A 12,937-nucleotide genomic window follows, 5' to 3' on the forward strand; every position below is an offset into this window, starting at 1 on the left:
CCACCCCTCCCCTCCTCTTCCTCCCCCTCTCCTGTCCCTCCTCTTCTTTCCACTACTTCAAAAGCCCCATGACACCCAGCTTCAAGTTAAAGGAGAGAGGGATCCGCAGATATAAAGACTAGCTCTCATCCCTCCCCACCCCTCACATTCAGAGATACCCTCCCAACACTCAAACCCCAGGCTACCTCTCTCTTCTCCCCACCTCTCACTCTCCAGCTCTCCGTAATTGGGGGGATCGATTAGTACTGTCCTTAACCATCCTTAACCCCGGCTCAGTACTGGCTGTGGAGCAGGGGCAAAGCTGTGTTGGTGAATGAGGTGGGTGGAGGTGCAGTACTTGTGGGTTTTAAGGATCAAGTACCAGGGTAGAGGAGATGATAGTGTGATGTTTGTATCGTGCTTCAGCTAATAAGGTGAAAATATAACCATGAAAAAAACCTTAGTTCATAAGAAGTAAGTTATTCTGTCTCAGTGATTTCTGCCAAAACCCCAATACAGCTGGTGCGACTGTATGTCGTGAAACATGACATGTAAAACTTTGTATAGCTACAAAACTGTTTTCAAACAGTTTCCCTGTTTTTCAGGTTAATCCACAAAACACAGAACAGTTTTCAACGAGATATTTCTGTAGTAGAGAACTGTACACAGTGTCTCCCAGGAAGAATTGCTATTTAATTTTCGAATAAAAGTAATCAATAGAACAGCAGGAAATTTGATACATTTCTGTTGTTCAGGGATGTTGGCTGAAATCTCAAAACCTGAGCAAATTAAATTAAATACAAGCATACATCAATAACACTTGTCGTAAGTGAGAAAATATATATTTTTAAAAGTTGGATGAACTAAAAAAAAAAAAAAAAAAAAAAGTCCCCGGTTAAGGATTACTTCTTGATTCAAGAACCTCGTGCAATCCAAGCTTATTTAAGATATACTGAACGGTATTAAATCCAATTTTGGATTAAAGAAACCAATTACAAAATGTGCCACTTTTTTAAGGATTAGTTGTTTCCACGATATGTCTGATAACTACACAACAAATATCTGTTGTTTTGTACGCCCTCTTAACCAGGTTACACTTTCACTCTCAGTTTCTTCACATCAGGGTCAATGTCATACCCTGCAGCTGTGGGACTACCACACACTACTCCACTTCCGACCCCCCATTCCAAAAGTGACTATTCGTTAACAAACCTCAAGGGTCATTAACTTTAGAGATGGGTGGGTGCGGGGCGGGGGGGGCAAGATGGCCTGTGCGAGTTTTCAAATGAATTACGAGGCTTTTGACAATAGAGGAATGCCTGTCTATATCTTTAAAATCAGAAGGTCACCCGCTGCCCACCCCTGAGCCCCGCCGCTGCATCCCGGCGTTAGAGTCCCGTTGCCGGGGGAATGAAAGGAGGGCTTGAGGAGGAACAGTGGCTCGTCTGTGCGCGGGTTGTGTAGTCAGATAGGGGTCCCGGAACTGCGCACACAGTGTTTTGACCCCCGGGCCCTCCTCCACGACCTCCACCCCCTCCACCCCCTCCGCTTATGGACAGTGGGCCCCAGGGTCCCCCGTACACGCATGTTCTCTGAGCAGTGTGACGCAGTACTGGAGGGCAGGGAGGGTGTGAGGAAGGCATGAGGAAGGAGAGAGGGAGAGCTGGATGAGGACGTCATTCACTCGTGTCGTGAATACGACACAATTCTGACATCAGTGATCATGCATTGAAATGCCACTGTAGTGCTTTGACGTGAAATCTGTCCGTGCTTTATATCCTGTATATCTTCATTTCACGTGCATGCGTATTGATGTATTTAAAAAGATCTAAATCAGCATCTCTATTGACTGAATAATTTGTATTGCTACGCTTTGTATTGAGTTTTAAATGAGAGCGACTAAACCAAGTGGACACCAACTATCACTCTTTCCTTGTTTTGGCCCAATCCCGAGCTGTTGGCTCACCTTTGCTCTGGTCAGCAGTGTTTGGGCCAAGCCCTCTGGTCCCTCTCACGCAGGCCCTCCACCTCTCACTGTGCCTGGTGACACATCCACCTGGCCCCCCTCCCTCCCCTCTTCCCCTCCAGAGTCTCCCAGGAGAGGCTGATGGATGGGCCCTGTTTATGAAGCTGCTGCCACCACAATGATCAATCAAGCCTGGGTCAGTGTGATCTGCAGCTGGGCGCCGGGCCTTCAGCCAGCCTACACTTTGGTAGCCACATACACAAACATGGCCACAGAGAAAGATACAAAAAAAAAAAATAATAATTTTAAAAAAAGAACAAGAAAGGGGCTAAAAATCTGACTGCTTGCTTTACCCGAAATATGGTGCCTCGTTAGGTTTCAGAGAGTCTGAAAATCGTGACTCAACCTACTTCAACTGTCCAGACAGGAAGTGGACAGCGAGGGCTGATTGCAGGAGGATCAGTAGAGTGAGAGCACACCGACGCATCAGAGCTAATCTCTGCTCCACGATTCTATTCAGACAAACTCATCAGCACCAACACACACTCTCTCCCGAGATGTCTAATTAGCCCAACACCATAAACCCCGTGTGAGCTGCTTAGATGTGAGGAAGACATGGAAAATGACAGGCCTCTTTCTACAGAACTCATTTTGAGCTGTCACGGGAAGAGAGGTGCGGGTGTAAATAGTAAAATTAACAGAGGCTGAATCCCTTTTAGCTGCTTCCCTTTCTGGGTTGTGGTGGCTCGCTGTCACACTGTCATGACTTAATGGGACACCTGAATAGAATAGAGCAGTTGTTAACATTATTAGCAACACCAGTGCTTTTTTTATTATTATTATTATGTCAAGTCAAAATAACTCCTGTAAAAACATCCGTTCACTTTATTGTAAACTTGAGCTTAAGTATTCATTTGGCTATCAAATATGGACGTGACAAGTCTGAGGCAGCGTTGCATCAAAATAACTCCCTAAATGAGACCAAAATATAGAAACAGATATGGCTCTAACAATTTGTCTCTCCAGGGAGCAGTTCAACAGAGGTGTCGTTGCGTAAGCACAGATGCAGCTAATGAAATTAATAATGGGTAATTTTGATTAAAGTCAGCTAATGAGTGAGCATTGACAATAGTGTTATTGTTATCAATGCTTATAACTGACACCCCAAATCATAGTTCATTTTATTAGCTCCAGCTGTGTCTACATCCTGACGTGACACATGACAAGGGTCTGTTGGAGGTGTGCTGCATCCTGAGACGAATGCTGCGTGAACAAAAAGTGTCCTTCAGAGGCTCTGAAGGCAAAGCTGAACTTGTGCCTACAGCATCCATGAGAGCCTAGCTGTGCTATTACACAAACAATATACCAGGTCAGTGGTGAAAATAGAGACGTGTAACTTCAGTTTTTTAAATAAAAGATCATAGCAGCTAATATTATTTACAACTACAGAGCGATTTTCATTGGTTTACATGTCAATTATCAGGAATTGAATGAAAATAATTGATTAATATGGCATGGACATTTGATATTTCCTGATTTTACAACAGAGCTGAAGAAAATCTGAATGCTGTATAAATTCACTGGAATGAGGAGTGTAACTAAAGTTGCATCTTCAAAATCAGATCAGAAGAACTTATTTTTTGGCTTCCTCTGAAGGAGCTTTGAAATCGAGCTCCACTGTCTTTTCTGACAGATGTGCATGAAATGTACTGCCAGCACGGCAGCTCACCTGTTAGTGAGGCACCAAAAGACATCTCATGTCAGTGAAAACTCACGCAAACTTAAATAACCACAATTTGACAGTTTAGTCTAAATGGTAGGTCATATAAGTGACTCCAGGGACCCATGTTAGTCTTCTCTCATCGCTCTATGTATGAAATATTTTCCAAGTGTCATAAAGAACACCAATGCCCCCTAGTGGTTGAACAAAAGCTAAATAAACGAGCCCATGCCACATCCTGGCTTCAAATTCAGCCTGTGACCTCTTTACAAATCGCTCCCTCCTCCTGCTGGCAAAGAAACCCTTTAAACTGCTCTTCCAAAAAGTTGTCAACCAAAGATAGATTTAAGTCAAAGAATAAATTAATCAGTCGTTAATGTCCATGTTTTCCTGATATTTATTGGCAAGAAACTAAATGCTTTAGATACAGTAAATATGTACAAAACTGCATAGCTGAAACAATAATGAGGGAAAAACAATTCTTAACCTGCGTCTCTGCTGTGATCAAAGCTGAAGTAAAAGTCCAGTATTTTGCATGTATCACATCCTAACATCCTTCTCAGCTTTTCCTCTTGGTCTCAAACTTGTAGATAGCTGCAGCATTGGGCGTCTCCTTTTTCACCTTCACCTTCTTGGTCTTATCCTGGAACATGAGGAAAACATAAAACTCTGCAATGAAGACAAGTCCTAACACGTTGACACATAACTGTGTGTTTAAGAACCCCTCCTCTTCCTCACCTGTAGGTCCTTGCGGGTCTGAATTTTCTGGCTGATGACAAACATTTTCTTTTCTCTGTCAATCCTCTGGGAAAGGATCCTATACTGGTGCTTCCTTTGCCTGGCCAGCTTCTACAGGCACAACAACATAAAAGATCATAAGTGGGTTGAACATCATAATAGCCGAAAACAGTTGTATTCTGTTCTATATTAATATTATTCTGTCAGTAAAGATTACAGATGTACGATGTTGTGACTAAAAATGTATATTATCTGCATTAATTACCACCACAGACCTTTATGATGTGAGGCTGAACAGCTCCCTGGATGCTCTTCGTCTCCAGGGTTTCCAGAGTTGGTCTGTTGTACACTCTGTCCACCAGCTCCGGAGCTGTCCGGAGGTGGCTTGCCAGGTTAAACGTCTGCACTGAGGACACACAGGGAAAAACACATTTAAAAAAATGTTTTAACTGCTCAGATAACCTCCAAACCCTGCAAGAACAAAAACGAAAAGGAAAGCGTCTTTGCACGTTCATTTTCCGAGCACTTCAACATTTATGTTTACCTTCCTCTTTGGAATCCACAAAAAAAGTGTGCTTGTTTTTTTGCTTGCTCTCTGCATCCAGAAGATGGAGCTCTCCTTTCAGCCTCTCAATTTTCTGAAAGCACATTACAAACATGGAGATTACAGGAACTGCCCTTGAACCGGTGGGCACATCTACCACAGTTACATTTGACTCATTACTGCAGACACTTATTTCACTCCCCAGATCACAGGAGCGACAGACTGTAAATAAAATCCCTCATATCAATAGGCTGCAACACAGCTTGTTGTTCAAGACACTCATTTTTCTAAGAGACTTTAAAGCTTTACTAGCTTATATTTATAATATTATGTGCGATTCTTTAAATTAGTGTGGTGGTTTGTTTCACAAGAATGATTCTTATTGTTGTCGTGCTGTGCGTGATATGCAATTTGTTATTAGATCTCTTATGAAAGATATCTTGATCTCAGGAACACTTCCTCAATGACTATTTGGAAAGGATTCATTTTACAGCGGGAAGTTCGGTAATGGACAAAACACTTTTCTAATTTCACAGGCACATCAGCAATCACTGCCGTCCGACAGCTCTGGTGCCTCTTGGGAAACTAACAATGTCTGAATTGGCATCCTTGATATTTTGGCAAATACTGTGCGTTCCTCTGGGGAACTACTTTTACAATATGGAGGATGATCCGCACATAAATACAACTGAAAGTGATGCTGCCAGACTGAGGTCAGAGCCATGTTCATTTTTTTTTTCTTCAGCTTGTGATCTCTTGGCTTTTGGAGTCATGCTGTGTTGTTATGCTCTGGTTTGATAACTCACTGAGCATTTGCTGCATGTTAGAAACAATGTGTTTTTTTTTTAGTGTGGTATAAACTGAGTAAATTGTCCTGAAAAGTAAACATAGCCAAACAGAACAAATAATGGTTCAGGATTACATTTCAGTATATGGGGGGAAAATGTGTCGCCGTTTCACCACATTATACAAGCAGAAGTTTTGAATGAACTCGATGAAGCTTATTATGTAAATGTGTACACTCTATGCCATTTGATCAGACAGTGTGAGGATGCGAATTTCATTTGAAGGGGGTGAGGTGAGTTTTGGCCAGGTCAAAGATTATTTTGTTCCAATTGTTTGCTCAATTTAATTGATTATGTCATCGCTGTCAAGTCAGATTTTGTAGTGTTGTGTTTTGTTTTTTTCTTCCCAGCATGCACGATGTATTATGCTAAAATTAAACATACCTTAGCCTCTGCCACCCTTTTCATCTCCACGTATTTGATATCTTGCGTCCTCATCACTTTCTTCTGTTCCTCCGTCACCTCCACCTCCTCCTGGCCTTTTTTCGTTACGTGAACTCCATCCTGTCATTATATCACAAAGCAAGACATATAAACAACATGCTCACGTAGGACCCGTAGATGTCTGTGTCTTTAAAGTGAGGAGACGCTTTTTGTTGCTCTGATGATGAAGTTGTTCTTGCCTTCAGTTGAGAGTTGACCATCTTGAAGTAAAACTCATCTGGATTCTTATCCAGAGCTTTCTTTCGCAGTGCAGCGAGGGTGTTTTGTTTCTTGTGATAGTCACTGAAATAAACAATATTACAAACTTAAACATGTATCCATCGAGCACGTTTGACATTAAGGGTTTTAATTAAGAATAAAACGTGCGTTTTAAACAGTCTTCACTTACTCTGCTCGGAGTTTGTAGTCTTTCTTCTTCTCCAGCAAGCCCAGATGTTTTCTGAAAGCAGGCTGATCAAACAGAATAATACAATTAAGGCCACATTCATTGTTTGTATTTACTAGTATGGTTACAATCCGTGTTGGCTTGGTTGGCTGGGTGCAGCTAACGAGCTAACCAACAACACAGTGAAATGCTCACCTGAGATCTTTCGTGGTGGTTTTTCTGTCGGGATTTCAGCGCTTTCCTGAACGACGACATGGTTGGAAAAATGTCCCCGAGTGTAGCAACGTAAAAAAAAAAATCAAAGTCAAAACAGATTTACGTCGAGATTTTAAAACATGCACAGACACTGAAACCTCTGCTGTTTCAGGTCTGGTGCTTTCCTGGTTGGTTGGACACGTGGGTTCCTGCCGGTTTCAGACGTGTTTTTTAATTTCCCTGCCGCCGATTCGCAACTCGACTCTCATTGAAAACACGAGGGTAACAGATAATGAGCCTAGTGGACAATATTTTACCCAAATAAAATGTCCTCTATTTATTTGTTGTCATTCAAAAGGGAAAATTAAGCAATATGAGTCGTGTTTTTAGTAAATTAAAACGCTTACGACTTTATGCTGCGTGCTGTAAACGTGCGTAAAACCACTAGGGGGCACTGTTGCATTAATGTTATTGTTGCAGTTTGTTTCCCAAATATACAGTATAGGAGTCTACCTGTACTTTACTTGAATAACTCTACCTCAGACTACTTCATTCTTCTATTGAACAAACTGCAAAGGGAAAATATACTTACACATACAGAATATTTTGACAGTCAAGGCTTGTAGCCTGCTACGTAGATTAACATTTTACAAACGAAACCTACAAAATATAAAGCATTTAAATAGACTGTACCATTCCACATTATATAAAGAAGTTAAAATATTATTTTAATGTGTTTATGCATTTGTAATATTTTTCTAATACTGGCATATATCATTATTTAACATTCACAGTGGCTTTTACACTGATTATTATAAACATACACAAGCTTTCTGATAATAGTCTACATCTTTTGCCTAATTTGTACTCTGAAGACAATATATTCACATGTAATGAAGTATTTTATTGTTGCATTGTTACTTTTGTTTAAGAATCTTTTCCACCACTGGTATTATATTAATGAATCATTTAGAAATAAGCACATGGACAGAAATACAACAACATTTGAACAATTTAATCACCCAATTTCCCTTAAATTAGTGCTTACCTAATTTCATGTCTTTTAAGTTCAAAGCCATGTACTTCATTGTTCTCTAAGCATTCAGTACTACAAAAGTTGCATGATAAGGCTGAGAAAAGGAAATTGGATTAATCACATTTATACAACTAGAAGAATGAAGTAATTGGTGTCTGCCATTCTCAAGATGCATTCAAGCCCGGTTTGGCACAAGAAAGGACTGAAACAAGTGAGGGTCACCATAGCACTGCTGACTTAATATGTTTTGGCTGCACTGTTCATACTCCAAATTATTTTGGTCAGTATAATGAGGGCCCACATTCATGAGCAAGCACAGTTAACACTAATTGGTAACAAGTTTATGTTTTTCCAACATGGACATTTACTGCATGTTTCTGCTGGATTTCCAAACCCCTATTTTTGATTTATGTCCAGACCAATAGACATAAAAGAGATTATGTAGGAGCTCTGTAGTATGTCTTAAAAAATTTACAAGCTCTCAAACAGGAAACTAACAACAACCATGTAATTTATACTCAAACATTTAACTGTGTGTATCCTACAGGTATAGACTTAGATTTTAGCTCACATGCAGAGAAATTAAATATACATATGAAGGGCTCCTGTACTGTACTGTTGTTTCTCTCCAATTTGAGTGAACAAAAGTGCTGCAAGGACCCCGCAGATGAGGGTCACCACTCTTCCCTGGGAGAAAAGACTATCTACTTCCTGACATAATATTTTGGCGAGAGGAGAGACAACGACAAAGCCGCCACGGCACCAGTTCCCTAATCTCACTCAGACTCCCAACTCTCTGTGGATGTGAGAAGAAGCCAGTATAAGACAGTGATATTCCACTAAACAGACATTTTCACCAATGGAAGCTCGCTGTCCCCCCACCGACCACAAGGAATTTGTTTTATATGTGTGAGATTTGCCCGGCATGCAGAATGTTTTGTGGGTGATGAGACCTATGAATGGGATCAGTGTTTCCACATTATGTCACAGGCTTGTTTATCAGTCTGATGGCTAATGACCCCGATTCCTGTGAAGGTTCCAGCCCAGGGCCTGACTGATCCACTCACCCACTAACATGTGTTTAACAGGCAAACACAGACGGCAGCCTGGATTTACGGGTTAAATGTCTGCGTTCTGACTTACTGGGCTCCGTGCTGTTTAATTCATGTGAGTATTTATCATTACAAGTGAAATGCCTGGTGAGCCTCGGCAGGGGTAAATACTACTTTGGAAATCAGGGGCTTGTAACAAGCTAATGCAAGAACAGGAGCACAAGAGCTTGTGGGTTTGTTCAGGGTCAGCAATGGAGGAATGCCCTTGCGGGACAGATGCAGAGCCAATCAGTTTTCTAATATGACCCTGTAAAAATAACACTGCTGACATATTGTAAGACTGTTGCTCTTGGGCTGAGCTCAGGACTTTGGTATGTCTCCCCTGACCGTGGTTGGTCCTCATCTGCAGCGAGCCGCCAGGCCAGCCCAGTCGAAAAATGCATGAGCTAGAAGTTCTTCCTGTGAGATTATATAGCTGCAACTCCTAAAATTCATGCAACATTGGAGAGATTCAGAAGTCAGCGTGTTGAATAAGTCGTCGTTCACACTGGTGGAAAGTATTGTTCTAAAGTTTTGAGCTATCTATGTGCTTTACTTATTTCATTTTTCTGTTTCGCTTTTGACTTGCAATCTCGCAAGTCTAGTTTGGCCCCTTGTTACATTTCAAATGTGTACGTGTTGTTAGCTGCTCTACCAAGTGTTTCCCCCTCTAAACCTCTCAGATGGCTTCCTTTGAACAACCAAGCAATTAAAATGATATAAGATTTTACAAAAAAAGAAAAGATTAGGGAAAAGTAAAAAAAACTTGAATAATAATTTGTGTAGCATCAATCCTCAAAAAATTTATAATAAACACTGGACTAAACTAACTGCTACTTCCTTCAAATGGGGTTGTATTTTCTGTGTTACCAAGAGGAGTCCATCTGAACATCTCCCTCTTGTGATATTCAAGATATTGGACATCCAAATTTCCTGAAGACTCAGAGTTCATAAACTTGGCTAAAGTGTTTGATGACGTTTCTAGAAATGGCGGAGGACCTAAAAGTTCAGTTTTTGTTGGATGGTAAGGTATTATGTATCTTTATAATTTAATAATATGTCTGGTGAAAATGTTGATGCTCCCAACGGCCTCATCTTCTCGCTCTGTCATTACGCCTTTGCATTTCCTGCATTAGGCTACGTTACCCACCTGCGAGCTTACTAAATTGTTAGCCTCTGTGGCTTCTAGACGCTGCCCATAGTGCCGTTTCCCAGCAGTGGCGTTATCATGACTTAATCACTTGAATGCCGAGCACACAACTTCCCTCGTCGTAACCACAAGCTAACGTGTGCCATTTAAAAGTAGCATAGATATCAAGTAGTAGTACCGCTCTATGTATTGACGCATTAGTATTATGTATCTAATAATGTAATAATAATGTAATATGTTAACATAACACACAAAAGAGCCATTCAATTTTGAGTGCTTCTCCTTGCAACATAGTATCGTTACATTTCTTCTTAATGCCCGGTCCCTTGTAAAATATAGGTGCACTCCTGGGTGGGATTCTCATCATATCCCTCAGCCACAAACTCTTGTAAAACTAAACTGTCTACAATTAAATGCCAATATGGTGCTTATTTTCTCCACTTTAATTTTGACTGTGTATATTGTGCCACGACTGGTTTAAAACTCAAAGCAATCACAGCAGTGAAGTGGAGAGAAGTGGATGGGCTTTTAGGTGACGCACAGTGTACTTGAAGTGCTCTGTTTTAAAAACTATTATCACAGATATCATCAAAAGCTTCTTTTAGCTGATGGTATTTTGGCACGTTGATTTGAGTTTCTCTTTGAGAGCCAACACATGATGCCACATGCCCCAGCATCTAAAGCTACAAATACATCGTGACTACATACCATCTTCGATCATGTGAGGTTTTGTGCAGCACATAATGTTTTTGTTACATTGTAGCACTGTGCCACAATTTCCACTTGCTATTATGTATGTGATTAAATCAGACACATACTGTTACAAGCCATACTTACTTATTACTTAAGTGGGACATTTAACAATGTAATTGCCTCATTAGTCTGGTGTTCAGGGTCATGATGCTCATTAGAGGTAATTTCACTCAGGTGTTACCAAAGCACAAATCCTGGAAAAGGGTTTTAAGTTTACAGTGTAGCACTAATTTTAATTTCATTTAGCAGAGCATGACTGTCACTTGAGACGTTATGATCACCCATCACGTGCTGCTTCAAAAGGTAAACTTGTTTTAAATTGCACTGCCTTTTTTAAGTTACATTTTTATAAACCTTTACAGATCAACAATCTTTTAGTTTCCATTTTTACACTTTTACATTCATTTCAGTAGGGACTCAAATAACCCCGATTAACCTTTTGACTTGTGAGATATGTTGCATTGAAAGGTAAGAAAAACTTCTCTGAACTTTTTTACGAAGAAAGAACCAGTGAAGGAGTCATCAGGCCATCAGGTCATCAGGCCATTTCTACCACAATGACAGGCATATGACAGGCATATATCCTCTAATTTGTTGAAGCATGACAGGGCCACGCCTCAAAGTGTAAAATTAGAATTTATAATTAGGTGGTTGTGGGGAATCATCGAGGGGTCAGACCAGAACAGATCACACTCTTTCAGTTGTCACAGGACCATGAAAAACAAGAGTCACATGGTTGGACAGTTATTTAGGCTACCGTATTTATTGAGATATTTTTATGTGAGATTTGTCATCATCTTTTGCATTTCCAAAAACAAACATAAAAACATATACCATTTTAATCAAATCAAAGTAGCAGATTTACATCATAATGTTTAATGGTTTTAATTTTAGCACGCCCAGTTTAATTTACATGATTTACACTCAGATGCTGAACAATGTAAAACTTAAAGCACAAAAATAAAAAATTGAATCCAACAATAGTGATGTATTACAATAAACTGTTAGTTTAGTAAGAGGTTGGGGAAATAATGCAATTATGACGGGATGTAGTGTCACCGGGTTTCCAACCAGATCGAGTCAGATCCCTTACTCGCTCCCTCCCAACTCGCCCAAATATGGACACTTCCATCTCCAAGCCGCTCAGAACTAGCAAGATGGCACCGAACGAATTACGAACTTGAGGCAACGGCCATTCACAAACCAATGGGTGACGTCACTGCCGGTTGCCACTTGGTCATATAAGTTGGTCACAAGTTATTTTTGGTCAAAAAGGGGTAATTATTTCTATTTGTCAGATAGAGAGGAGAGTGGGGATTTTCTCATGTCACTCAAGCAAGCAAATAAGTGTGTTTCCCAAATTGTTGAACCATTGCTTTTAATAGCCAATTGGATCCCACTTTACCTTCCTCTAACAGACAGCTGTGAATGGACACTTTTTTCTTGTGAAGAAGTCATTCAGTCATTCAGGATGCTCCAGCCAAAGTGCTAATCAGATGGTTGAACAATATCTGAAACCCCCTCATCCCACAAATTTGCACTTTTCCAAAACCGTCAATCTGACATTCACATGCCCTCTTCACGCCACAACTTATCTATTTCCATAGAGTGAGAGAAACGCCATGGTTTAAAATTCTCTTTCCAGCTCTGATTATATTGTTTGTGCAGCTATTTCAAATTTGCGCAAATGAGTGTAACATTATGAATGCCTTCCAGGAGAAGCCGTCTTAAACAATGTACTCTGCAGTTATTACATCTCGTTTTTCCCTGCGCGATATCATGCTTTTCACATGGACATTGATTGGGGCCATCCTAAAATAGAAACATAAAATAGTGCACTAACCTTTAAAATGCATATAAACCGTTGGTATTTCACAAAAAATAAAGAGAGAACATTGAACTGTGTAAAGATTGGACTGGCACCATCAACTGAAATACATGTTGATTTTTTTTAATTTGTTTCATTGTGTTGATTTTTTTAAAGAATGTTCTGTTCATGCAATAAATATTTTAGATTTATGTATTAAGTTTATTATGAATGTTTTCTAACTGCATTCTGCACAGTAACTGGGAACCTGGTATAGTTTGTTT

At 40.2% G+C, this 12,937-nt stretch overlaps 1 protein-coding gene across 1 annotated transcript; it reads right to left on the reverse strand.

Moving 5' to 3' along the window:
- Positions 1-4,042: 4,042 nt before the first annotated feature.
- utp11 (UTP11 small subunit processome component) lies at positions 4,043-6,995 on the reverse strand. The gene is made up of 8 exons (XM_069138935.1): positions 6,817-6,995; positions 6,625-6,686; positions 6,416-6,518; positions 6,177-6,296; positions 4,948-5,041; positions 4,679-4,809; positions 4,404-4,514; positions 4,043-4,308 (listed from the first exon to the last, which is right to left on the reverse strand). Exons 1-8 carry the CDS (start codon positions 6,874-6,876, stop codon positions 4,225-4,227), a joined length of 765 nt encoding a protein of 254 aa, XP_068995036.1. The 5' UTR covers positions 6,877-6,995; the 3' UTR covers positions 4,043-4,224.
- Between the last annotated feature and the right edge of the window lie 5,942 nt (positions 6,996-12,937).

Source organism: Embiotoca jacksoni, unplaced genomic scaffold (assembly GCF_022577435.1).
Source record: "Embiotoca jacksoni isolate LCO1_2020_lvr unplaced genomic scaffold, fEmbJac1.0.p SCAF_11, whole genome shotgun sequence".
NCBI classification, from domain to species: domain Eukaryota; kingdom Metazoa; phylum Chordata; class Actinopteri; family Embiotocidae; genus Embiotoca; species Embiotoca jacksoni.

What these genes read in the sequence shown, in the direction of transcription:
- utp11 (XM_069138935.1), bottom strand. Translation starts at nt 6,876, where the DNA reads ATGTCGTCGTTCAGGAAAGCGCTGAAATCCCGACAGAAAAACCACCAC. An exon ending in TGTGGATTCCAAAGAGGAAG is followed by an intron (nt 4,810 to 4,947) that starts GTAAACATAAAT and finishes GTGTGTCCTCAG; the next exon opens with TGCAGACGTTTAACCTGGCA. An exon ending in AGACCCGCAAGGACCTACAG is followed by an intron (nt 4,309 to 4,403) that starts GTGAGGAAGAGG and finishes CTCATGTTCCAG; the next exon opens with GATAAGACCAAGAAGGTGAA.